The sequence below is a fragment of the Battus philenor genome, unplaced genomic scaffold (genome assembly GCF_028537555.1).
Source record: "Battus philenor isolate CCGP_79_NKW_IND1 unplaced genomic scaffold, ilBatPhil1.0.hap1 SCAF_14, whole genome shotgun sequence".
NCBI classification, from domain to species: domain Eukaryota; kingdom Metazoa; phylum Arthropoda; class Insecta; order Lepidoptera; family Papilionidae; genus Battus; species Battus philenor.
Window position 1 is genome coordinate 687779 of NW_027181676.1, and position 26917 is coordinate 714695.

The following is a 26917-nucleotide window of genomic DNA, read 5'->3' on the forward strand; positions in this document are numbered from 1 at the left end:
AAACTTTGCGCATAGCAACACCGAGTGTGACAATATACTGACATTTATTTTTGACTAGTTCAAAATAATAGTATTTAAAATTTTAATAAAGTGAATTGAATAAATGAAAAGTTTACTACAGAAAATAGTTTAAAATCGTGACTTTTTAAATAAACGCTGCAGTTGTATTATCTTTAGTTGATAGCATTAAGGTTATACAATGAATGTTGGTTATCTTACGATTAAATAGTTTTATCGTTATATGAAAGTATTAAACAAAGTTAGGTAATAGAGTAAACATCGATCGATACTTCAAATTGGATGATAAGTTGATACATGTCAGAATTTTTATAAGAATTGCATTAAGTTCAAAGTTATACAATGTTGGGTGTCGCGCTTTTATGTCGATGCTCTCTGCCAGTTCGCGCGATACAAAGTAAAATACACAATTTGGGGCCGAGATTGTTTGCGAGGCAGTTTGCGGTACCCGCGCGGTGTGGTCGAGTGGGTTTGCAAAATGCACGGAGCTATAAGGTAACTTATATTTTGTAAAAAAAAAATACTTGTAAACATCACATTTAGTAGATATTCATAGTTTCTGATCAAAATATACATTATTATAACTGTTTAATATGTATATTTTTTAACCATATTACAGAATTCATTGTTAAAATAAAGATCTTCTATGGTTACTAACATTTTTTTTGTCTATTGAGGTTGCATATTCTGATATGCCATACTGGCTGAATAGAAGTTTAAATTTAAACTTAGAACATGAACAGGGTTGTCAATGTTATTTTATAGTTTGTTTGAAAGGTCCAGTTCATAATTAATTATAGAAAAATGTAGTAATATCAACTGATTTTCTAATTCATAGTACTCTTATTTATAGATTAAAATATGTAATCCTTAAGAAATGCAAGTATTAATCTTTAGATCCTCATCCTTCCGATCATTGCTTATGCTTTGTGTCATTTTAACGGGTATAGAGATTACAATATACTAAGCCATATTCTTAATAACTGCAATCAATTAGTTTGTATATCTTTGTTTAACAGTGTTAAATGTTACTTTCAAATTCCCAATTTAATTTTAATTATGTTTCAAATTGTTCTTAATTATTACAAGCCATAAGACATCCACTGCTGTCTACTGTACATAGTTTTTTCCCATGGGTTTCCGATAAGAACAAAAGTGGCCAACATTTAGTGCCTTTAACAATCTTACAGAAATAATCATGAAATTTAGGAAAAAGCGAAATTTAGAAAAGTTTTTTTCTAAAATAAAAGCCTGTTACTCCTTATTACTTCAGTTACCTGCCAGTACAAGTTTCTTCAAAATTCTGTCCAGCCATTTCAGAGATAAAGAGTTGAAGATAGTTATAACAAAGACAATGAAAATAAAAAGAATGGAATTTTGACATATGTACTATATATATATATTCATAACTGTTTATCAGCACTGGTTTCACTGTCATTTTGGATGTGCATTAAGTTTAATAGTGCCAGTTGAATGAAGTTATGTACTAAGTGTTTTGAATCTGTTTCTGATCAGCACAGCCTAAATATGGAACAAGCTGGCTTCCTTATTTCCTGGGAAATATAGCTAGCCTAGGTCTCTTCAAGGTCAAAGTGAACAGGTACTTACTGAATCTCTGTGCTTGGTCTTTGATATGGTCGCATTCCTAAAAGAGAGTTGGTGGTCAAAGACGGACTAGTAATTGTTAAAAAAATTAACTGAAGTGTACACTGTTGTCTGGAAAATGTAGCATGTTATATCCACTTACTTATAACAATGTTTACACATTGGAGTCTAGTATTTAATGGAATTAGGTGTTACCTCGCGGAAGTCCATCTTCAATTTCTCAAATCAAATTACTCAACACGTGTTTCACTGCTCCACTGGGCATCTTCAGGAGTTATGTTGCACCGATTAGTGCCAAACACAGAGTGACTTAGGGTGGCTCTAATCGGTTTGGCAGAGGCGGTTGTGTGATTCGCATTGTTTGCCGCATACACATTTATCAGCGGGCTGGTGGGCGGTGCACTTTATTGCATGATTACCACTGCATGTGCAGAATTGGCTAAATATTGGTCCTTTTCTTACATTGAAGGCTAGTGGCTTGCATTTTATACAGCCTGAGAAAAACAACATCACAGTAACCTTAAAAATATAAATTCCAGATAAGCGAAGTCATTAAGTCAAATGGAATCGTTGCAAGGTTCTGCGCGAGCAGTCCAAAGCCAAAGACATCAAAGGCGGTTGGGTACTGGCTGCTGGGATGCAGCGGAATGGTTTTCACTGCTGTGGTCTTAGGTATGGTGGCTGGTTATATGATTCTGCTTTATTGTGTTTATTACGTTATCAATGTTATTGTCAGAACCACAAATGGGAGTAAATAAGAATTGAACCGATATAACCTGTGAACTTATTTTTAGTGAAACATTTTCAAAAATAAAAATTTTATAGTTATTATTAACTTATATAAATAAAGAAAAATCAATAATTTGATTCTGAAATCAGATGCCATTTCAACCATAGGCTGTGAAGTCCTCGTTCTTCATTACTTTAAAGGAGGTTTTAAACTAGGCACTCTTCACCTGCCACTTCAAACCCGTGAAATCTACTGCCACTTGGGCAGCAGTGTGGGTGGTAAAAAGCAAAGAGTATTTTATCATCTCATTAATGAAATTTCATTATTGTAGGGTAGAAATATAACTTGTAATGTTTAATTGTATGCCATTGTTTCTGTTCTAGTGTGTTAGGGTTCAAAAAGAAACACCCATTTGTTCTATGAAGATATTTTAATTTTCAACTATGCTATGATGTCTACAGTCTGCAAACAAATGACTGACAATGTGTTTTTACTTATTGCAGTAATTTTATACACCTGCATCTAGAGGAGTATTTATGAAAACTAAATATTACACACAATACACAATGCACTTGCACACTTGATGTAATTGGGTCCACAATTACACTATTGATCTTATTAACATCTGGCTGAACCAAGGTCAACAAGATTTACAATCTTTGTTTGTTTAATTCATAGGTTTCCTAACATATTATGGATTTACCTTCCCTGGAGACCGTAAAGTTCCAAAAGCCTCTTTTATTAAATAGTTAATTATATAATTTTTATTTGCTGCCTAGCGGTAGAGATCTGAGACTTGAGATCGCCGGTTGCATGGTTTGATTTCCTGGACACAGTCCTACCCTGGGTATTATTTATATATGTTTGCTACCACTTACAAATGAGTTTCCAGAGTATAGGTTGGAACTTTCTCTGCATACCATAATACCACACTGCGATCACCTGTCAAGTGTGGTGATTATAGTATATTCCTCCATCAATGTCTTTGGGTAAGGCCTATGCTTTGCAGTAGGCATCCGCAATATTGTCTATTAATATATATTCTTTGCATACCATCTGTTACCAACAGTCTCAAATTAAATCTGACTTTGTTTATACTTAACCATTATTTAAATGTTTGTAATATTATTCATGCTGTATAAGATAAAAAATATAATACAATATTTATTATTTTTACAAGGTCACTGAAAGTACCTTGCCATGTACATGCATCATATGGTCTTATTGGAAGTGTAAGGGGGAGACTTATGTCTAGCTGTGAATGTCGTACAGCTGGAGTAGTGATGAGTCTCCAACATATGTAACTTCTTAATATAGTTATCTATTCATTAGTACAATGAAATTGTTATTTTGTATGTAGGAACTAGTAACGGTCGGCGTCAACATCTGTTGGCGCTAGTTGTTCGTAAACGTATAAAAGCGGCACCGCGCGGTAGAATCGACATTAATAACGAAGTCGCCACGACGACATGACGTATATATAAACCGTATATTTTTTTAATATAATTAATAGTGTACCTGAAAATATTTGTGATTTAAAAAATAACATTTGAAGATAGATAATTAAAATTAAGTTATATATTTAAGTTATTAATTAAAATTTATAATAATAATTATTGTGAGAATAATAAATGTTTTAAATTGAATTTTATCTGGTCTAGTTACTTTCTTTAACCCACATAGAGGAAGATTAGTTATAAATATTAAATCTTTTAGTAAATTTTAAGCCAATTTACTGTCAATTAATGTAGGGTTTTTTTTGTTGTTTTAAATGCAAAAATTATTAAATATAGAAGATAAGGTAAAAAATCTCATTTTGAAACCATAGATTTTTATATGGTTTTACCATATATTTATTGACAGCAAATGAGCTTATCTTATCACCTTCCTGTATATCCTCGAAAATAAAATTGCAATGATTTAATGAATAAAATTTATTTGCTTGATAATATTTTTACATAAATTTTAGACTTTTTTTTAATTAAAAATGTAATTGATTAAATCTCATATTAATTTCAAGATTAGTCTACCTAGACTCTATTTTATTTAATGTTACAATCAATAAAAAATAATAATTCAATTACAGATAATTAATATATTTTGAAAAAGCTTAATGTTTAGTAAAGTTATTTTCAGTGTAGTAACCCTAAGGGAGCAAATATTTTTTGATTTTTTTATCTGGCAATGCGTATGAAATATAATATATTAAAAAGGTTTATAGAATGACAATATGAGGAAGCTTATTTTTGATACTAGTGAATCAATCTTCGTTATTTCTTGGCATACACAAATTAATTATATGAATGACAACACAAACAAATATGTAATAATAAATATATAATTAATGTAGACATTGGGCTGAGTGATCTCTGTAGCACACTCGAATGTGAGCGCCTAACGCAAGTGATAGCCCAAGCTGAAGTCGGCAGCTTCTGCTCAGTGACTCCGTAGAGCGTCTGCCTATGTGTCTAATTACCAGGGGAATTCCCAAATTTAGAATTATAAGTATTGGAATGGACCAAGCAGAGACCCTTACGGTAGTCCTCGATCATACTTACTTTATAAGGTTCTAGGTTATGCTCTACCATCTTAAACCAGGTGAAGCCTAAATGCCACCGTCAATAATGGTTATGTAGTATCGAGGTGGACGCGGTCTCGACCCAGCTCTTCACGGGGCACGGGGGGTTCTCTGAGTACCTCCACAGGTTCAAGCTCAAGGAAGACCCCTCGTGCTTCTGTGAACCGGGCGTGGACCAGACAGTGATCCACCTTGTGGCCCAGTGTCCCGCATTCGGGGGACTCCGGCTCGAATTCGAGTGTCGGTCTGGCGTTAAAATCAGGGAGGAGTCAATAGCCTCCCTGATAAGCGGAAAGGATACCAAGAAAGAATTCCTCTCATATTGCAAAAGAATCACACAATATGCAATAGAAAGATATAAAAGTTAGGCATTGACAACAAATAAAACTAACAAGACAAGATAAAAATAAAATAATATAAAACTGTGATATAGAATAGATAAAAATGTGATATACAATAAAAATAGAAACTAAGAAAATGTAAAATGAAAAGAGGATGAAAGAAAGGTAATACAGAGCAAAAGGGAAAGACAGCAGAATTGTGGCATGAAAGAATAGACTGAAAGAATATGTAAAGTATGAAAGGAGAGAATGTAAATAATAAATAATAATGTGAATAAATAAATTTGCCCATAAAGTCCCTATCCCACACTAGATAGGGGTACGATAGGCCCCCAATAGCGGGGGCCAACTAAAAAAAAAATGGTTATGTAGAGAATGCTGCTGCCCATCTGGAAAATTGTTCGTTTGCATTGTCGTGAATTAAAAAAGATTGTATTGCAGGAATCGAACCCGCGACATACGATCGTACAATACTCGGCGATAAATATTGCACATCGACCTTAGGAAAGAGACAATCGGCTAATTTCGGCTTCCTAGAGCGTTATCTCTGTCGCACGACTGACAAAACGTCACATAGATAGTGTGGGACAGAGATAACGCTCTACAAATCTCTCAATCCCCTATCACTGGTCTATCGTCTAATAAGATGGCAGTATATTTTATATACAGGGGGTGTCACACGTCTGACAGAGTCAGGTTTGTCCATGGTGACGTGGAGGCTGCTGGGGGAGAAGTTGCCCACCAGTGAGGAAGAGTGGCAGCAGGAGTTTGAGAAGTATAAACAGTATCCAGAGTACAAATAGTTAGTGGAACTCTATTTATAATGTTACAGTGATTGTTTTGTGATCTAGTTAGAGAGTAAATGGTGATGGAAGTTCCTGAACACGTTTCGATACTGTTTGAATTGTATAAAATTTTCAAAATAGAAGAGATTAACCAAAAGATAATCCGTTACATCCTTCTCCAGTCATGACGTAAGACTGAGGTCATGGAAATGGATGGTGAAGGAAAATTGACCACGAACCTCCGATCATAAGTCAAGTTCTCACAAGTTGGTCTAATGACTTCGTTAAAGTCAAACAACACTGGATACTGGCCGCTTCCAACTGGTCTTATTAAAAATTTATAGAGGAAGCCTCTGTCCATCAGTGGATAATGGTGATGAAAGTAAATTGCGTTGGTTTTTATGATATATGAACTTTGAGTTAAAAATTTAATGGAATAAGGGACTACCTTGCGGAAGTCCTTCCTAGTAAGAAAAGGACCAATGTTTAGCAACTTCCACACATGCAGTGGTAGTCGTGCAACAAAGTGCACCGCCCGCAAGCCACCGATTAGTGCCAAATACAGAGTGACTAATCGATGTAATATAACTCCTGAAGATGCCCCGTGGAGGGGTGAAACACATGATAAGTGATTTGGCAGCGGCAGTTGTGTGATTCGCATTGGTTGCCGCATACGCATTTATCAGCGGGCAGCGGCGGTGCACTTTGTTGCACGACTACCACTGCATGTGCGGAAGTGGCTAAATATTGGTCCTTTTCTTATTTAAGTTAAAAGTTATCACTTATAAACGAGTGTATATTTGTTAATGGTACCTACATTACATAAACTGTCTTACCAGTAAAAACCAGCACATAACCCTGTCGGAGTTCAAGTGGATATGGTGGATGGAGTATGCCCACCGGAGCTGGGGCCGAGCTATTGGTGCGGTGGTATTCCTCCCGGCTGCGTTCTTCTGGGCCAAGGGCTACCTGGACAGGGGGATGAAGGTGCGCGTGGGAGTATACTGTGCTCTGGTCGCTGCACAGGTGAGCGCAACACTCTTACCATCAATCATACTCTGCTGGTGTTCCACCTGCTTTTTTTGGATCCAGGAGAAATCTTCTAGATGAAGATAAGATACGCTTTCCTCTGGGGGAAGGACAGGGTTATGAGAATTTTTACCGACTACATTCTTACCCTCGGTGGTCGTCTTCGTACCTTTGAAGGGGCCGCCGCATCTACGACTATGAGAGGAATCTGGGCCTCCCACGGCGGAGGTCCTCCTCTAATGTAACCTACCCAATTAGGCCCTCAGCTCTCTTTACTTAATTGAGAGAGAGAGAAAATATCTATATGTGATGTACCCCAAAAACAACCTTTTACTTCATGTCTATCATCTCCTTCCAAAACGTATCAAGTAGAGATTCCTTCTAGCGATAAGACTGCCTTCTGTATCACCGCTGCATTAACTTTCCAACTTTTATTTATAATTTCTTTTTGTGCTAAATATTCTTTTACATATTTTTATTGGGTCATCTATGTCAGCCAATATACGTCCACTGTATATATAATATCGTAATATCCTCTTGTATATATAATATCGCACCGAACTATCGTTTCGATCCTCAAAGAATTTATCATAAAAGAGAGATTATCGTCAACTGTGCAAATACGAATCAAGTTGTTTGGACTTGTCACCAATAATGGAGACTTAATGGTACGTTTGGTGGTACAAGGTATAGTGGAAGGTCGATCTATAGGATGCTCTCTAAGAAGATGGACAAACATCATTAAAACTGTCGCTGATAAGTCAGTAAATGAATGCCCCCACTTCGCCAACAACAGCGGGGGAAGCAGGCCAGGCCATGACCAAGACCACTGACAAAAGCGCACGAAGGAGGAGAATATGTAATATACTTTTAGCTTTCTTGTTCAGGGTCTAATGGGCTGGTATATGGTGAAGTCTGGTCTAGAAGACCGTTTCCAAGGACCCTCGGATGTGCCCAGGGTGTCGCAGTACAGGCTTGCGGCACATCTTAGCCTGGCGTTCATCTTGTACTCGGGGCTGGTGGCCGGCGCGCTAAGGGTGCTCCGTCCCTTCCCAGTGTCCGCCACCTTCCAAAGGATCAAGGAGTTAAAGAGCGTGACAGCGTTCGCGCACACTGTTAAGGCGATGGCGTTCGTCACTGCTGTATCAGGTGAGTTCTATAATTTTATATGATGACTAAATAACAATCTGGTGATAGTGTGTCAAAGTAAAAGCAATATTTCTAGTGCACAACTGTTATTGCATACGCGGCACGCTTTTGATCAGTACGTGGCACACTTTGATCAGTACATGGCACGTTTTGATCAATACGCGGCACGCTTTGATCAATACGCGGCACGCTTTGATCAATACGCGGCACGCTTTGATTACATTACATGATTGCACCATCATGGTTTCATGGGCAAAATCCAAAACACTGTATAGCAATTCCAAGCGCCTCTTGTAATTTCAGGCGCATTCGTAGCGGGCCTAGACGCTGGCTTGGTCTACAATTCGTTCCCAAAAATGGGCGAGAGCTGGATACCCGAAGACATTCTTGCATTCAGTCCCACGTTGAGGAACTTCACGGAGAACCCCACCACCGTGCAATTTGACCATCGGATCCTGGGAACTGGTACGCTGCTGGCAGCGACCACGCTGTGGTTACTGTCCAGGGGTAAACCGCTTTCACCAGCTGCAAGAAGAGTCGCCAATGCGGTGGGAGCTATGGCTTGGATGCAGGTTGGTTATTTTTTAGAAGATGTCGTAGATGATCTGTGGTTAAACTGATAAGGTCCCCACTTTACCCTCCCACCAGTGGGAGGAACCCAGTAGCTTACTTATACAAGTTGAGTGGACACCGCGAACCGATAAGCTGTTAGATGATCTTTTAAAGGCCGTTGGAAGATGACCAGGTCGCTTAAAACTGTTTTTTTTTTTGAAAATCGAAAACGGACGACATTATTTAATGGTTTTCGATCGAATGTCAAGTTTTGTATGTCTCCTTTGTTAGGTATTTTTCGTTTTAATTTTAATAATAATAACAAAAATTAAACTTGTCGCTAGAATCTCCTTTTAAGCATAGGTACCTGATTATCAGATAGCTCTCTTCAATTACTCTTTATTATATGTATGAAAAAGCATACAGGATGTTTTGTTACAGGCGTAAAAGATTTTTTTACACCTGTAACAAATTTTACACCTACTTCGAATCAAACTGTATAAAGTGATCATTCAGGACAGGCCATTGTATATAACAAAAATATTAATTATTGTAACATAATTAATAAGTATCAGATATAATCACCAGTTTGAAGCTATATATAGCTATATGTGTAAAAGGAATCGTACTGTGTATATATAAAGAAATAAGTCATTTAAAATGTATTTTGTCTGTCGTGAAGATCAAGTGTTCAATAAAGACGGGTTTCATGATTAAGCATGGGTATGTGATCCCACAGGTGGGGCTGGGTATCGCGACCCTTCTGCACTACGTGCCGACGCCGCTCGCCGCCAGTCACCAGTCCGGCTCGCTGGTACTGCTGACCTTGGCCATCTGGCTTACCCACGAGATCAAACTTCTCAAATATATACCCAAATAGACTGCATTTCCACAACTACCTTCAATAAACAAAATATATGTCTGAAAGAATTTAAAATGTATTTTTTTACCTTGCTTATACTACTGTCCACGTGATATTTTTCTTTCGAGGGTTTACTGGAAAGCCTTGGTTCAGGATGCTACTGTTTCACTGGAATGGTGTGGAGTGGAGTCCATGGAATGGATTAAGGCAAGTAACATCACTTCCTTAGTGGGTTAGATGGGGTAAGACTTCAATACTGTGATTCATAAATAAAAAATTAAATAATATGTGTGAATTAAATAGGAGTTTATTTCAAAAATTCAAAATAAAAACAAGGTACAGATGCAAGTTGTGAACTAATAACAAAGTTTGTGATAACAAAGTAATGTGATAGTTAAATCGGTGATGTCCTGGAAATGCAGGAGAGGGATGTAAGAGGAAGTCTGAACGAAATGCAAACAATATAAACAGTGACAGATATATAAAAATTAAAGTAAATATAAAGCACGAAAGAAGAAAATGAAATGAAAATCAAAAGTGTAAAAATCATGTACACACCACATATCTACAGAAGTGAACTAGTGGTCCCAAAATATTGGGGTCATAAAACAAAAAAGATTCAACGTAATAAAGTTCTTTCTGACACGTAATTTTGTGAAAAATGTTTAATTTGAAATAAAAGAAAAATTGAAAAAATCGAATTTATTGACAATAAATTGTCAAAGAAATCAATTACGTGCTGGGATATATTATATCTAGACTCTGAACACAATGCATCGATACAAATAAGAAATGAGACCAATATTTATGAAGGCGCTCAATTTTTGGACCTACACTCACTTGGGGACCTCCAAGTTGATATAAAAGACCTGACCGTGGACCACGCTATTACTTGCTATCCCGTATATGGAGTGTTTAGAGTGGCGTGCAAAGTGGAAATGTGTCGAAGGATTGTTTGAGGCAATATCACTTTCCTTTTAGGAGAGCCGTCACACTTGCGGTTTTGTTGCAGGGTGGTGGGTGAAGTTATTGGGATATACAAACACGTGTAATGAAGTGCGGGAATGTGTAATGTGGCTGTATGTTGAATGATAGAAAATATGAAGGATGAATGAGGGAATAAAGAGAGAAATTGGAAAGAGTGAGAGAAAGAAGGTGGAAGATGGGGAAAAGAGTATTTAAACAAAAAAAGGTTATATAACAAACTTTCCTAGTTAGGATCCCTGGGGAACGCCTCCAACATAAAGTTTCAAGACATAGTTTAATAGAATCAGGTGTTACCTCGCGGAAGTCCATCCCAAGTAAGAAAAGGACCAATATTTAGCCACTTCCGCACATGCAGTGGTAGTCGTGCAATAAAATGCACCGCCCGCCAGCCCGCTGATAAACACTTTGTTTTCACTAATCGGTGTAACATAACTCCTGAAGATGCCCCGTGGAGGGATGAAACACGTGTCGAGTAATTTGGCGGTGGCGGTTGTGTGATTCGCATTGTTTGCCGCATATGCATTTTATTGCATGACTACCACTGCATGTGCGGAAGTGGCTAAATATTGGTCCTTTTCTTACATAGTATCACCATTTCCCTTGAAATCTAAAATACGTGTACAAGATTAAAAAATAAAAGAACCAGATAAGTTATTCACAAAGTGATTTTATTTGAAAATTTTTAAAATGCTAATATTGCTTACACACTCAAAAAAATATCGTTTATATACAAGTTTATATGTCGGGCACACGCCCGAGAGAATACACTTGACAGTTCCATAGAGTACAGTCTACATATGAGGCCGAAACACGAGCTTTTGGCTTGCCTTTCAAAAAAAAAATTAACCAATGTAATAACATATATAATTATTAATATACATTTGAATAATAAGCTATAATATATTTAAAATGTAGCGACAAAGGTACAGTTATGTTGTTTATTTATTTGGTGTTGAAATAACTGTTTTAATTCATTTGCATCCCTAATACATGCGATTTAATTTACGTCACTTTTTTGTTGGTTGTTATTAAAAGATTACATATTTTTGATATAATTATTAATGGTCATAAATTCTACATTTCGAGTATCAATGTCATATATATGAAGTATCAATCAATATTATAAATGAAGTATCAATATTATACATGAAGTATCAATGTTATATCTGAAGTATCAATGTTAAATAATAACCTTAAATCATTTTTCATTACTCTCAAATTATTCAAATCAATTTTTTGCGCACAAAACATGTAGATTATTTTTTTCCTTGCTTTTCTTATGGAATCAAAATTTCTGTGTAAAATTATAACATTTTAATTATACATCAGGTTTTCTAGTAAACATGATGATTGATTATTAGTATAAAAGCTTTAAAATAATGAACATATTATTTGTAAAAAATGGTAAAATCTACGCAAAAATCACAACATTCAGAAATACTAAATAACACAATGATAATATATACTATAAGACATAATTGACCTGTCGAGAGAATAAAAAAAAATGTACCATATTTTAATATGAACACTTATATAGGTGCGATTGAAAATAGTTGTAAAATATTTAAAACTGTTGCCAAATAAGCAATACATTCATTCATATATATCTCTTAAAGCTTTTTAGATTTCGCTATTAAAAGATACATTTTTGTATCGAAAAGAATCCTTGATTTTGTAACTGAAGCCACCTCCATAATTTCTTAGCCGATCTTCGAACATCTAAACCTTTTATATATTACTATGCAAATGAATTAAATAAAAAAAAACGCTATATTGTTATCATATATTATTTTATAAAATTCCATTGGTTCAGTAAATTATAAGGTGATTATGCTTCCACAAATGCCAGAAATTAAAATGTATATACTCAGTAAAAGCCAGTGTTAGGAAATGTTTACAGTTTTGGACTTTACCCGTATTAGTTAGCAGTGAAGGTTTTAATGTAAATATCGAGCCAAAATCCCCAACGCCCAAATATACAATGTATACAAATCGCGAATATAGAGTGTAAACATTTACACTTTCTATATTAAATGTAAACATCAATTAAAAAAGTATGATTATTTTATTCGTACTTTAATAACCATTTCTAAAGTATATTAAATAGGTATGTTTGAATATATTAAATTTTTTATCGAACTCTGTCACAAACCTCAAGTAAAATCCAGTTGGAAGCTATCTAAATCTAGCTTCTAATGACTTTAATAAGGTTGTTTTTGTCCACCTAGTGGACATATGCCCAACATAGAGTTTATATGATTTTTCTTGGTGTAAATTAGGCTCAGAACGTTTCTTATGGTCACTAATTGATCTAAATAGGATTTTTTTATAGTTTACAAAGAAAATTTGGATTATTTTTTAGTGTATTTGGGCATTAGGAATAAGGCTCGATAGGCTAATGAAATTATTCTAGCACCATTAAATAATTCCTTAATGCATTTTTAAAATAAATAAAACCAATCATTTTTGGAGTATGTCCGACGATTAATTTGAGATCTAATCAGATAAATATTCTATAGTTAATATATGAGTGGTATATATCTTATCTTACAACGCATGAGATGTACAACACCTAATTATGAATACGATATGGCGTGTGAAACGTACAGGGAACGAATTCACTGATTTTCTTTATTGTCGAAGTTCTCTATACATTACACTATCGAGCATTGAAACGGTGAGACTTGCGCGGGAGTAAGCTCTTCAACTGCACGCAAGTGTACTTCCACGTGTTACTATAATTATTTGTAACTCTCATTTTCATATATGGTAACGTGAGGCGGCAAATAAACACATCTGTTGAAACAAAGCCTCATACATATTTTAGATTAGCATATAATATATAATACATATAATTTTAATCTACGTTAATATGACATATAATATATTACATACATTACTGTACCCGGCGATAAAAATTGCACATCGACCTTTGGAAAGAGACAATCGGCTAGCTTCGGCTTTGTAGAGCGCTGTCTCTGTCGCACACTATGTGACGTTTTGTCTCTCGTATTTCGTGGGACAGAGATAACGCTCTACGAAGCCGAAATTAGCCGATTGTCTCTTTTCAAAGGTCGATGAGCAATATATATCGCCGGGTACTGTATATTAGACCGTAGCAAATATAAAATAATCGTTTATTGTGAGATGAAAACGGACACATGTTTACAATTAAATAAATTACGACAATTTTCACTCGGTATATGAAATATGCTTAGAATATCTTCACAGTTAATATATGTAAATATATACAGGTGTCCCATATATCAACGACAAGTCTAACTAAAAAAAAAATTAGCACTTCGTTAGAGTGAAATTTGCATTAAAAATCAATATGAATTATTGTCGACGTAAGGCTTATTCGTGGTAATATAAGTGAAAAAAAAAATTAAAAAGTAAAATTAGCGATATTCTTAATGACAAAATTTGAGAAAAAAAATCATGTGATATAGATAATTTAATCAGTTGATTTATGGAACACCCTGTATATAGAGCTTCGTCTAGGCCCGAAGATTACATAAGAAAAATAACATCAAAAGTGTATATTAGTTAATAATTTACATTATAACATATCCAGTAGTTTACATCGAACTAACACCTTAGAATTTTCATCATAATATCCATGTATATGTTTACAAGTAAATATGAATTCAACATATAGTTTATACTTTTACATGTTTCATATGTTTGCAGCGGAGATGAATAATTTAATTTAACATAAATGTTGATTTGTAAATAAGTGTAATCGTGACAAAATTTTCAAAGTACATTAGCAACATGCATATTTATCTTAAGTTGAAACGTTAACTTAGTATAGAAAACACTTTTGTGAATAACATAAGATACTGAAAAACTGTTTATATTTTCACAATACATTCTTATGTAATGTTTCTGAAATATCATGAAAAACTTTAAGAAAATAGTTTTATTAAATGAAAACTTGTTAAAAAAACCTATAAAATGCTTTGCTAATGTATTAAATATATTGTTTAAGGACTCGTCTGAGTTTCTTGAAGGCTTTTTACAGATCATGGCGTTTGGAGCCTCCGTAACTTTAAGTTTAAGCAAGGGGAACTTAATTTTGCTTTTATTATACCACAACGCACTCTTCGGCCATTTTTAGGAGGTACAAAAGTGAATAAATGTGAAATTTTTGCTTCAAAAATATCCTGAAATGATTATTGAATTAGTCTGCGAAATATTGTTTAAAATTTATATATCAACGAAGTCGCCTCCATATTTTCTTAGCCCAATAATAACTAGATAAATATGCATTTGATGTAATAATTTAAGTATGTATGAAAATAAGTTTGTTCATTTAGGCCGGCCATCCGTTAATATATACAAGAGATATTAAATTTACATTGTATATGAAGTTGTTTCATGATATACATACCGTTTACATTTCGATCTTTGAACAATAAATAATACATATTATGAAAGTACTTACAAATAATTTATTGAGCAATAAGCATTATTTCTGTATTTTTTTTACATATTTCTTGTAAATATAGAGTTGACTGGTTTACATTTCAATGATAAGTATATATTTTAAGTAGAAGTATATTAAATGTATCAATTGTATGGATACATGTGCTAAGATAGTATGGATTTTCATTTGTCGACTTAAAAAAATTCAATTTATTTTTAGATTGAAAGTTATCATGATCTACTTTGTTGTAGGCTTTACAAATTCCATTGTAGAGTTAGTTTAATTTGAGTTTCTATCAATTTAGGCCCTTCTATAATGACATATAAATTCGTTTAAAATATGACGGTAGGTATGACAGTTCCATATTTAAAATTTAGCAGTAGAAGTAACGGTAAAATAAACTAATGGACGTATACGAAACTCAGTCCTGATTATACACCAGATACAACATCTTATTGCATTGTCTATGGCAACATATTTTATCTGTTTTACACACAATATTAATTAATCTCCATATTGAATGAAATCAACATAAAAAAACTTTTAAAACTGGCCGCTGAACATATAGATATGTTACCAATGGCTAATAAATATAATCAATACTATATTTTATCACATATATTTCATATTTACACTAACATCGATAATTTTATTGGATATATACGTGTTATATAGATATATCTGTTCCGCTATATATGTACATAACCGTGACAAATCTTCGGTTTTAAGAAAGAGACATGTGATACGTGCGAAAGAGACAGAGCTCTACATTACTCCAGCAGGTTGTCTCTTTCTAACAGATAAAATATTTTCACAGGTTACTTCGGACTGTATGCCTTACTACTCATACAAAATGTATTTTTAAATTTATTTACAACACAGAAATTTCAGCGTTTAAACATACAAGACGCGGAGTGTATATAAAAACATACATTAAGATATAAAAGTGATACGAAAATCATAACTACTATGTTAGTGTCGCTTGCGGAATTACATTATAAACATTCTTTCGAAGCGAACATATATATGCAACGTTCATGTGTTAATCACACACACATTAAGCTTCCATAAAAATGACGGTAGTTGTGAAAACGACCTAGAGTGAATGTTCATAATTAAAAAAAATATAAAAATAAATGCATTAATTCAATTTGCCAGCAAAATAAAAATAATCTCATTATAAAAAGGAACGCCCAAACGCAGCGCGACAGTCGACATTGAATCAAGTAAGAAAATCTCTATCTACCCTACCATTTTAAATATAACTTTTCGGGCTTAAAATTCTTAATTGATCCAATAAACAGTACATCGAGTTTATACATTATTTTTTTTATATATTTTAATAATACTTTTATATAAAAATCATAGTGCATTTATAACAAAAAAAATTTAAAACGATTTTTTTTAGAATCAAATCGATTTTACACAACGGGCGATTATGATTAATTGCGCTACTCGATTACATGTGCCAAAGATGTACATCGAATAAAACTATCGGTTGGGGCAATGACGATTTTAAACTTTTGACACGTGATGATTTTATTGAAAAAAAAAACATCTCGTAGAGTTGGATGGTTAGAAATATAATTTAAAAAATTACAGAATAAAAATCTGAAAGAAATCGATTATTTAGATGTGAGAACGCAAGTTGGAGAATCGATTTTGAGTATCACAATCGCCCAGTAAACGATGGTATCGAGACGGTCGGTATATACGTGCCATTTTGGCGACTAGCTTGGCGGACGCGGTTCAGTGCTTACAATCACCTGCACCACATAGCCGGGCGTGATCTTGGCTTCCTCCACCAGCAGGCGATCTCCGAGCAGCTTGCCGCCGTAGAACCAGCGCTGGCGCCACGGCTCGATGCCCTCTTGCGTCTACAAATGTCAGACCTCTTACTATATGACCACAGATAATTATTTCTTTTGTCTCCAATCCGAAGGACAAAAGTCATCTTCGAACTTTAGATTTAAATATAAACATTTAATTTACACCACAATTACACATAAATACTCTTTTTTTTTCTTTGTAAACGAAACATTTGGTCTACGATGGTACAGTGGACAATCGGCTAATTTCGGCTTCGTAGAGCATTATCTCTATCTCACACTATCCTATATAACATTTTGTCAGTTGTGCGACAGAGATAACGTTCTACGAAGCCGAAATTAGCCGATTGTCTTTTATCACAGGTCGATGTGGAATGTTTATCGCCGGGTTCTGTAAATGTATGCTTAGAAGAAACCTATTCACTCTGAACTTGAAGACTTCTAAGTTATAATTGGCTGAAAAGAATGACGCCGGTAGTTTGGTAGGTACTAAATACAAAAAGGTTATACTGAAATACAGTACCCGGCGATAAATATTGCACATCGACCTTTGGAAAGAGACAATCGACTAATTTCGGCTTCGTAGAGCACTATCTCTATCCCACACTACCTATGTGACCTTTTGTCAATCGTTGTATTTCGTGCGACAGAGATAACACTTTTAGAATCCGAAATTAGCCGATTGTCTCTTTCCAAAGGTATATGACAAAATATACACTAATTATTAATAAAAATATTTTAGCATATATAATTGATATATATTGTAGTAGTGTGACTGACTTTTATTCGCGATTTTGCAGACCGACCAACGGCTAAAATAAATGTTAAATTAAAGAAATGCAATCATTTCTATACACAGACTTTTCAATTTACGAAGTTACCAAAATTTGATACAAGATGGCGTTCGTAACGCTGAAACTCCGGGTGACGACGATAGATGGCGTTGGCTGTCGTTTGCCTCACGCTATCGTTTGGCTTGTTAAGGATGGACCACGACCCGAAAAATTTATTATTGATTTTTATAATGTTTATCATCTATTAGATTTTCAATTACATTAAAGCTATCATAGCCTTATATATGACTTGCCTCACCTTTGCGTTTATCATCTTTTTTTACAAATGTGTAGTGTAAAAAAAGATTTAAATAATTACTAAACATCGAGTATAGGAAGTTCGTATACAGACTATTATCAGGAAAACTCCAATTCACAGCACAGTAAATAATTTTATTCCACTTTTAACACTTCTATCGGCCAACTAGCATAGTTTCCATTAGACAACTTATCACTTCGATGGTTATCGAACGAGTGACCGAGCTCCCGACTCAATAATCAAAACGCTGTTTCAACCCCACCACTCTCAATTCTTTTACCAGAAGTTGTTACAAAAGAGTGACGGGTGCGAGTAGTGTTGCCATTTAAGAAAAATAAAATTACCTTTCATAAAATTATTACACTATTCACTAATTTTTGTCGCAACATAATTTTTATACTATGTTTATAATGTAAAAGTGTGTAATGTAGAAACGCAAAATGCTCTATTAATGATAAAAAATAAAATGCATTTACTCATCATAGGAACTTTTAACAGAACTCTTATTGATCGTCGACTTGTTATCTATTTATTTTTTTTAATCTATTTTATTACTGACTCCACTCTGCTTCGCAAGTTGTTATAGTTGAGTAGAAGCAGGAAGAAATTCCACAACAACACATCTTTTAATAATGTTTACCACAGATATATACATATATACCTTATCAGATATAGCCTAATTGAATTCAAAATAATCAGGCGACATCACTGCCAAAGATTCTTGTCATTTAAATATTCGTTTTGCGGAATTTTATTGCAAAACAAGATTCCGTTTATTACAAATGAATTAGAGACTTTTTGTAGTTGACACTTTGGTAGTGCCATTTGGACCTCAGTTCTAGCATACAATTGGTTTTCTAACATTTTCTTTGATCATTATTAAGTTATTTAATACAACATTAAAACCGAGGCAGACTTATTTCAAGCCGTTGGACTCATCTTGTACATATTCACTTGCATACAAGTGATCCAAAATGAAAGGTAACATAAATAAATAAATAAAATATGATGATAATCTAGATCGTGGATGCACAGACCGCGGCCCGCCGGTCGAATACTGGTGGCCCGCCGGCAGCAAAAATAGCACTCTCGTACATTCGACCAGTGGGTAGACCCAGGTATCGCTGGATCGATCGCGTTGAGGCAGACTTGCGCGAATTGAATGTCAACCAATGGCAGACGATGGCGCAAGATAGAGGAAAGTGGAAGTCTCTCGCTTCGGAGGCCAAGACCCACTTTGGGTCACATGAGCTAGCGGAGTAGTAGTAGTAGTACATTCGAAAAATATTGAATTCTATTCCAGAATAAAACCAAGAAAAATTAATTACCTATACTTCTGGCGGCCGGCCCGCCATCAGTTCATGATTTGCCCGAATGGCCCCTAGTCTTAATAAGTCTGTACAACCATGATCTAGATGAAGGAATTGAAGAGAATATTATTTTTAAATTAGACCCGTTAGTGGTAACGAAGGCCGGGCGCATTAGCAGTCGAGACGCATTGCACCGGCGACCGGACAAAAGCCTACTCAATGCAGTGATTTGAACTCTGAGTCACTCTATAAAGCGCACCTTTTCATCGCTATAAACCGTTTCGAAATATATTCCAACGGAACACGACGCTACTCAGTTGAGTATTCTAGTCTTGGATTTTCGAAATAAGGGTTAAATTATCCCTTCCCTATTCATAATGATATATTGTAACCCTACTATACCACACATTAAAAAGATGTCAACACAGTGATCCAATATTACAAGCCATAGGAGTAATCTTTGATATTTAAATTAAAAGCTGTGATCTAGGAACATAGATGAAGGAAGAAAGGAGATGCAAGAAAATATATCTCCAAGCGAAGAAGGAATGGACTAAGCGTAAAAAGAATTAAAAGATAATGTGAAGGACGAAAGAGAGTGTAGAATAAAAATTAAAAAAAAAACTCATTTTACCCGACACTTGACCAAACGAGAGGTCCCCAAAAACGAGGGTCATAATGTCTACAGTATCCCGTGACCATATCTGAGTAAATACGACCACAGCATTGATATTTTTGTGAGTAAAATTTCACAAATATCTGTGTTTATTCCCGGAATACAAATGTAATCTTTAGCCACATCCGCACATGCAGTCGTAGTCGTGCCAAACACAGAGTGGCACTAATCGGTGTAACATAACTCATGAAGATGCCCCGTGGAGAGGTGAAACACGTGTTGAGTGATTTAACGGTGGTAGTCATGTAATTCGCATTGTTTGCCGCATGCGCATTTATCAGCGAGCTGGCGGGCGGTGCACTTTGTTGCACGACTACGACTGCATGTGCGGAAGTGGCTAAATATTGGTCCTTTTCTTACTTAGGATGGACTTCCGCAAATGACGCCTAATTCCTTTAAATGTAATATTTCCGATGAACCTTTTGTTTTTCTTTCATATTCAAATAAGGAACATCCCAAAAACCCGAAGCCAGGTGTAGTAGTGAGAGGATACAAGATCTGCCCTGAATCTCGACTCCAGGTGATCCTTGATATGCCTTTAGCGTTACCATTCCAGGGTGCTTGAGAGAACCTAACTACAGCTAGATCGTATATACATTCTTTTTTGTTTCAGCCGATGGACCCCAACTGCAAGGCATAGACCTCCCCCTTAGCGCTGTCCTCATGCCAACTTCCTGGAGGTGGTGGGAAGCCCACTCTCGTCAAGGATTACCAAAGTTAAATACCCGTATATTACATATTGCCAGGTAGATTCTGAACATTATGAGTTTGGAACACGTGTCTTGCTGGATAGATTGAAGAATCGACTATGAATTTAGGATGTGTCTAGCTGGATATATTCTGGATTTGCCAAAGAATCTACTACACATGGCTTGCTGAATAATTTCTCGACTTAACTATCAATTTGGGACTCGTGTCTTGCTAGATAAACTCTGAAATTGACTAAAAATTTGTATGAGGCGTCTTGATACATTCTAGACCTGACTATGAATCAGGAAACGTGTTATTCTGGAGAAATTTTGGATTTGGCTATTAATTTAAGACTGGTATCTTGCTGGATAGATCTATAATTGGGTATCAAATTGGGAGACATTACTTGCTGGACTGATTCTGGACTTGACTACGATTCTAGGACACATATCTTGCTGGAGAAATTATAGGTTTATCCATCAATTTGGAACTGGTATCTTGCTAGATAGATCTCTAATTGACTATCAATTTGGGACCCTTATTTTTGTTAATAGTCTCTGGACTCTACTATGAATCTGTGTGTCTTGCTAGATAAAGTATAGACTTGACTATCAATTTGGGTTACGAGTCACATTACATAGATTTTAGACTTGACGAATAGCGAAAAGGTAAAATGTTGCACTTACATGTAGTTCAGTCTTGCAGTGTGCGATAGTATGCCGCGCGCCCACTTGTAGCTCCACGTCGCGGCACGTCGTAGAAAGGCGTAGGCGGAGCGCCAGGGCTGCGCCCCCGTCGGCCGGCTCCGACCATTCGGCCGGAGAGTCGCGTCCACTCGCCTCCTTCACCATGTTTATCGGTGGCGACAGACAGTATATTGGTACCTGAAGATGATTTAATAGATACACTTACAATCTATAACATTTACCTCTTCCCACACACACATACACACGCACAAAATAATTATAATTGTATGCATATGTATATATATGTGTATATATAATACATTTACATGAGGCCTATAGCACACCACCATATACAACTTTATCAACATTCCCATTTCACCTTTCCTGGGTCAACCCCTAGACATAGGCCTCCACAATAAATATCCTATAAGAATGTTTATAACAAGGTTTTCTGTAAACTTAGTCATTATAATTAACCAGCTCAGGCAAGTAAATTCTACCAATTGATAGAAATGGTTGCAATCATCGGTAGTTTTCTTATGCAAAGTACCATAAATACAAAAGTTACATTGTACCAGCTCCTAGTAAAAATCTAAGGCACAAGATCATATATAACTAAATTAACATTTTAACTTCAGCTTTTCTAGGTCAACCAATAATACTGTTTATAACAGGATCTGTCCACATATATTATAATTAACCAGGTAAGGCAAGTAATTTCTACCAATTGGTAGAAATGGTTGCAATCATCTGTAGTTTTCTTATGAAATGTACCATAAATACAAAAGTTACATTGAAACAGCTTCTTGTAAAAGTAATTATAGACTATCTTTTCTTACAAAAATATTACCAATTATCTCTAATATTTAATCAACAATGATAAAAGATTTCCAATCAAGTCTTATCATAATCATTCATGTGAGGCTTTGATTAACTTTTGTGTTAGTAATATCATTATATCCATTTACAGTACCCGGCGATAAATATTGCACATCGACTTTTGGAAAGAGACAATCGGCTAATCTCAGCTTCGTAGAGCTTTATCTCTGTCACATGAAATACAACGACTAAAAACGTCACATAGGTAGTGTGAGACAGAGACAGTGTTCTACGAAGCCGAAATTAGCCGATTATCTCTTTCCAAAGTTCGATGTGCCATATTTATAGCCAGATACTATAGAATCTAGTCTGATTCAAACCAGTCTCTAAGAATTTATAGGCATGTCTATAAATTTTCAATTGTATCTCATATGTATTAAATGTAATAGGCTGTAATGATCTATTATTATAAGGTGAACGAACTGACTTATCACTGGCTGGTATAAAAAAAAAACATTAAAAACATCAACAATTATTGTAAACAGTTCCATATTAACTTCAATAACATATTTTAATTAACGAGGGTAGATTATATTAATAAACATTGCTTGATATACAGGATGATTTGTTATAGGTATAAAACCTAATTATGTACAATAGAAGAACGATACACAATAGATCTTTATTTGAAAAAAGTTATTACAATGAAAGTTTCTAAGCGTATATTCTTAACATAGGAAAATCAGTGGTCAACTTCGAAGTTCATGTAAATATCATCTTTTGTATTATAATGTAGGTAAAGCTATAATTTATTAAAGTATTAGACTATTTGGAAAGATAGATTGTCAATATGTTACTTTTTGATATATCTTAGATGCATTGTGTGCAACCTTTTTCCAACCAACCTGTACCTGTAATCGATCACTCTGAAATATTTTACACTAATTTATTTTTTCTATTAGAATGCAACAGGCTGTACTTTCTGGCTGTACAAAGTATGCAGGGATAGAAAATAAATTATAATAAAATGTAATATTTAATACTCTGATATTTCAATACACTATCTTATTATATCAGTATTTTTCAACCATAAATATATCATGCATAACCTTAGCCTTTCCAAAATTCTTATGTAACATATATATTCTTTATATAAAAGTCAAAGGGAAACTCAACGCAATTCAACTATCAAATTGCCACCCTGTGGGGCATGGGTCCCACATTGGGTCCCACACGATATTATCATTACATTATTTATTATTTCTGACACCATTGATTTTTATACAGGGTGTACCATACAGTAAATGAGCTATCTATATATACATTCACTGTTTAAAGATATTACAGCTATTCACAAATCAACATGTATAAGTGATCACTCTGAAATTTGTCACAGTAATTTATTTTATCAATAAAAATACGACAATCTAATACCTTCTGCCAAAACAAAGTCTGCTGAGACAGATAATAAATAATTTTTTGATTTACTATATTATTATATATTCACCCATATAGAGATTTTACACCTCTAACCAAACATCCTGTATTTATAATCCATAGTAACCGCTTGAAATTGTCCAAATGGTAATATCACCTATTATTTTATATTATATGATGTATTTGAAAAGTGGATGGAAATGTGGTACAGGCATTTTGACTGCCTTACACTTTAAAAAACATTTAATGGAACCATATCATTTATATCATAATGTATGACTTGAGAAAACAAAAAAAGAAATGTATGTGACTCATAGTTTAGGCATTTGGTACAAGGGGCCACAAATTGGATGACTCATATAAAAGAAAGATATGAATGGAACATTTTGTGCGAGATAGAGGATCCCATCCTGTCTGTACTATTTTCAAATGAAAATTGTAGTTGTGATAAGATAGTACACAGCTGTATGCAATCTATACTAGGATGTCATTTTAAGTTTTTTTCATATTCCTGATTTAATTTCATCACCAAGTGATTGTACCAATCTGTATTAAACATTGTGGTTTTCTGATATACCCTCTCTCTATCAGTTTGTAAATTATAAAGTTGTCCAAAATTGGCAAATCATAAAATTAATTCAAGTAATATAAATTTGATATCAAAGAGGATGGACCAAGCAGGTTTTTGTATCAACTGATTGTTTTATGTCAAAATCAATTATTTTTATGTCAAAATAGAATAACTAATTTTACCTGATATCTAGTTCCCCATTCATCATAGCACTCTGTGAGGTAGCCATTGGGGACGGAGACGCTGGCCCCGTCCAGTATCGCTTGCGCCAGCTGGAAGTCCATGGCCTCAGCGGCAACGGCCGCGGCTCGCAAAGCGTCCCATATCTCCTTCCTGCCTTCGAAGGCCGGCGCCGTATCCCAAAACTCATCCCTCTTACTACGCAGCTGCCCCTCCGTCAGAGGCACGTCCGACTTCCACCGTATAGTTTCGTGACATAAAGACTGGTTTTTTCTCAGCGCGCCTAAAACAAACACAAAATCAGTTCGCACGTATCGCAGGCTTCAGGGTCGTCTCGGCGGCAGCGCTCACGTACCGGAGTTGGGCCGCGACACGGTTCCCGACGACTCTTCAATGGGTCCGCTCCTGCTCCTAGTGATACCAATGCAGCCACCCATCGTGTTCACATTCTACGATCGCCCATTCAACAATTTCTCGTAAAAAAAATATTAACAAATAACATTTTCATCGCCTGTCCGCCGCTGTCAAAAGATAGCTGTACATGTTCTGTCTTTGCATTATGATTGATTTGTTTCTATCTATAATTTAAATATTTATATTGAGAATAACAGCACGAAAATAATAATAAAACCGAACCAATTTTTTATCACACTAATAAATTTAATAATGATTTTAGATTTCTAGCAAATTTAAAATTAGACAAAATGAGATGCCTTAGAGAAATATACTAACATTATAAATCACTAAAATTTATTCCCTAATCTTCTGTTTATTTTAATGATACTTAATAAATGTATATCGTCGTATTAGTCTAATACATATAATAAGAGTCGATCTGTTTATAACATTTATAATGGATTGACTTTGAATATTAGAAGAATGCATAGTAAATAAATACGTATGAATTTGTTTCTGTGCAAGTATTTAAATCGAATAAATATATTTGATTTCAATTTGGAGATATTATTACGACATAACAATGAAAGTTTTTCTGTAAGCCCTACAAAAATACATTTAAAGTGACTATTTAAAAAGAAAGGTGGAAACCATTTTGATAAAATTAAAAATATTTATTTTAAATATGTAGAGAAATTTTAGTACTTAACATTTAAATGGACAATAAAAAAATCTGTTATTACTTTATTTTTAGGTAAAATCCTAGATGGTAGAGTAAGCATGAAAAAATTTTTCGCTTGTCGTCATACGTCAGAGCAATGTAAAATTTTGTAAATAAACACGAAACACAAGATAATTCACAAGAGAATATATTTTAGAGACTTTTTTGATTATCAAGAGAAGTTAAATAGTTTTTACAATATTAAGTATTGCAAATAAGTTATAATTTATGTAAGACAGTAATGGAAAATGATAGAAACTTTTATTCAATACAAAATTACAGTGTAACCAATGTGAGTATCTCTATATTTTAAAAATATTTACTAGATCATTGATTATATATCCTTTAATTCCTTTTGTTTTCTTTATCTTTTTCTTTATTCTTTATTATTATAAGGGGCAAGTGCGACTATATTTATATATATTAAATTAAAGATATTAAAGACATTGCCCAAGTGGCTTCAAAACAAGAAAGGGATATCAGTTAGTTGTGGCTTCTTCTCTGATATGGGAAATTAGGAACCTTGTAGCCTTAAGTTGAATGATGCCTAATAGAGGTGTTGATTCTATGAATATAAATATGAATAAATAAGTAACCCCTATTATTATACTTTGCAGGTTGAACCAACTGCATATTACATATCAGAATTCTTATCACCTAAAGAAGAGAGTAATATTTTATCAAACATATACTCTTCACCGAAACCTAAATGGACACAGCTTTCGAATCGAAGACTTCAAAATTGGGGCGGTATACCCCACAGTAAAGGAATGATTGCGGAGACAATACCATCATGGCTCCAAAGCTATTTGGATAGAATAAATAGTTTAGATTTAATGGGTGGCAATAAGCCTAATCATGTTCTAGTAAATGAATATATGCCAGGTCAGGGTATAATGCCGCATTTAGATGGTTCCTTATTTTATCCAACAATAACCACTATATCAGTAGGTTCACACATTGTTCTCAAGTTCTGGGAGACACCTGATGCAAATGGAAATGTAGGGGATATGAAATTAGCTTTCTCTCTTCTTCTAGAACCGCGCAGTCTTCTTGTGTTACAAGACAAACTTTTCCATCAATATTTACACAGTATAGAGGAATGTAAAGAGGATATATTAGATGACTCGATAAGAAATCTAAATATGTGTTCAGTTAAATATGTGAAAGGTTGTAAACTTGTCCGAGGTACCAGAGTATCATTGACAATACGACATGTACCTAAAACCACTAGTTTTAAAATTAATATTGGTAATAAAAGATAGCATATAATATCTGTTTTATTTGACTACCTACAACATAACTACAAAAGCAAGCTATTCGACTATTTGCAGAGGTTTAAAGAGGTCAATATCCTAACAATACTATGTTATTTTGTATGTTTACAATAATCATAGTAAATTTAAAAAAATAGAGGACATCCTGTGTATTAATAAGGCACT

General features: G+C 34.5%; 3 protein-coding genes across 3 annotated transcripts; 2 read left to right on the forward strand and 1 right to left on the reverse strand.

The window, feature by feature from the left end:
* Window positions 1-130: 130 nt before the first annotated feature.
* On the forward strand, window positions 131-9696 carry LOC137933801 (heme A synthase COX15). The gene is made up of 7 exons (XM_068777859.1): window positions 131-513; window positions 2163-2295; window positions 5942-6074; window positions 6897-7083; window positions 7974-8235; window positions 8539-8807; window positions 9527-9696. Exons 1-7 carry the CDS (start codon window positions 361-363, stop codon window positions 9665-9667), a joined length of 1278 nt encoding a protein of 425 aa, XP_068633960.1. The 5' UTR covers window positions 131-360; the 3' UTR covers window positions 9668-9696.
* A 6940-nt stretch (window positions 9697-16636) lies between these two features.
* Window positions 16637-24893, reverse strand: LOC137918369 (ubiquitin domain-containing protein 2). The gene is made up of 4 exons (XM_068761149.1): window positions 24714-24893; window positions 24361-24641; window positions 21352-21549; window positions 16637-16945 (listed from the first exon to the last, which is right to left on the reverse strand). The coding sequence occupies exons 1-4, from the start codon at window positions 24793-24795 to the stop codon at window positions 16799-16801; spliced, it is 708 nt and encodes a 235-aa protein (XP_068617250.1). The 5' UTR covers window positions 24796-24893; the 3' UTR covers window positions 16637-16798.
* Window positions 24894-25622: 729 nt separating this feature from the next.
* LOC137918399 (alpha-ketoglutarate-dependent dioxygenase alkB homolog 6) lies at window positions 25623-26740 on the forward strand. Its single transcript, XM_068761197.1, has 2 exons — window positions 25623-25767; window positions 26093-26740. Exons 1-2 carry the CDS (start codon window positions 25717-25719, stop codon window positions 26738-26740), a joined length of 699 nt encoding a protein of 232 aa, XP_068617298.1. The 5' UTR covers window positions 25623-25716.
* The last annotated feature ends 177 nt before the right edge of the window (window positions 26741-26917 follow it).

Excerpts from the sequence above, each read along its gene's own strand:
- LOC137918369 (XM_068761149.1), bottom strand. The coding sequence starts at position 24,795 with ATGGGTGGCTGCATTGGTATCACTAGGAGCAGGAGCGGACCCATTGAA. Across the intron at positions 24,642-24,713 it reads CGTGTCGCGGCCCAACTCCG|GCGCGCTGAGAAAAAACCAG; the intron begins GTACGTGAGCGC and ends TGTTTGTTTTAG. Across the intron at positions 16,946-21,351 it reads ACTGCAAGACTGAACTACAT|ACGCAAGAGGGCATCGAGCC; the intron begins GTAAGTGCAACA and ends TGACATTTGTAG.
- LOC137933801 (XM_068777859.1), top strand. The coding sequence starts at position 361 with ATGTTGGGTGTCGCGCTTTTATGTCGATGCTCTCTGCCAGTTCGCGCG. Across the intron at positions 8,236-8,538 it reads GTTCGTCACTGCTGTATCAG|GCGCATTCGTAGCGGGCCTA; the intron begins GTGAGTTCTATA and ends TTGTAATTTCAG. Across the intron at positions 8,808-9,526 it reads GAGCTATGGCTTGGATGCAG|GTGGGGCTGGGTATCGCGAC; the intron begins GTTGGTTATTTT and ends GTGATCCCACAG.
- LOC137918399 (XM_068761197.1), top strand. The coding sequence starts at position 25,717 with ATGGAAAATGATAGAAACTTTTATTCAATACAAAATTACAGTGTAACC. Across the intron at positions 25,768-26,092 it reads AAAATTACAGTGTAACCAAT|GTTGAACCAACTGCATATTA; the intron begins GTGAGTATCTCT and ends TATACTTTGCAG.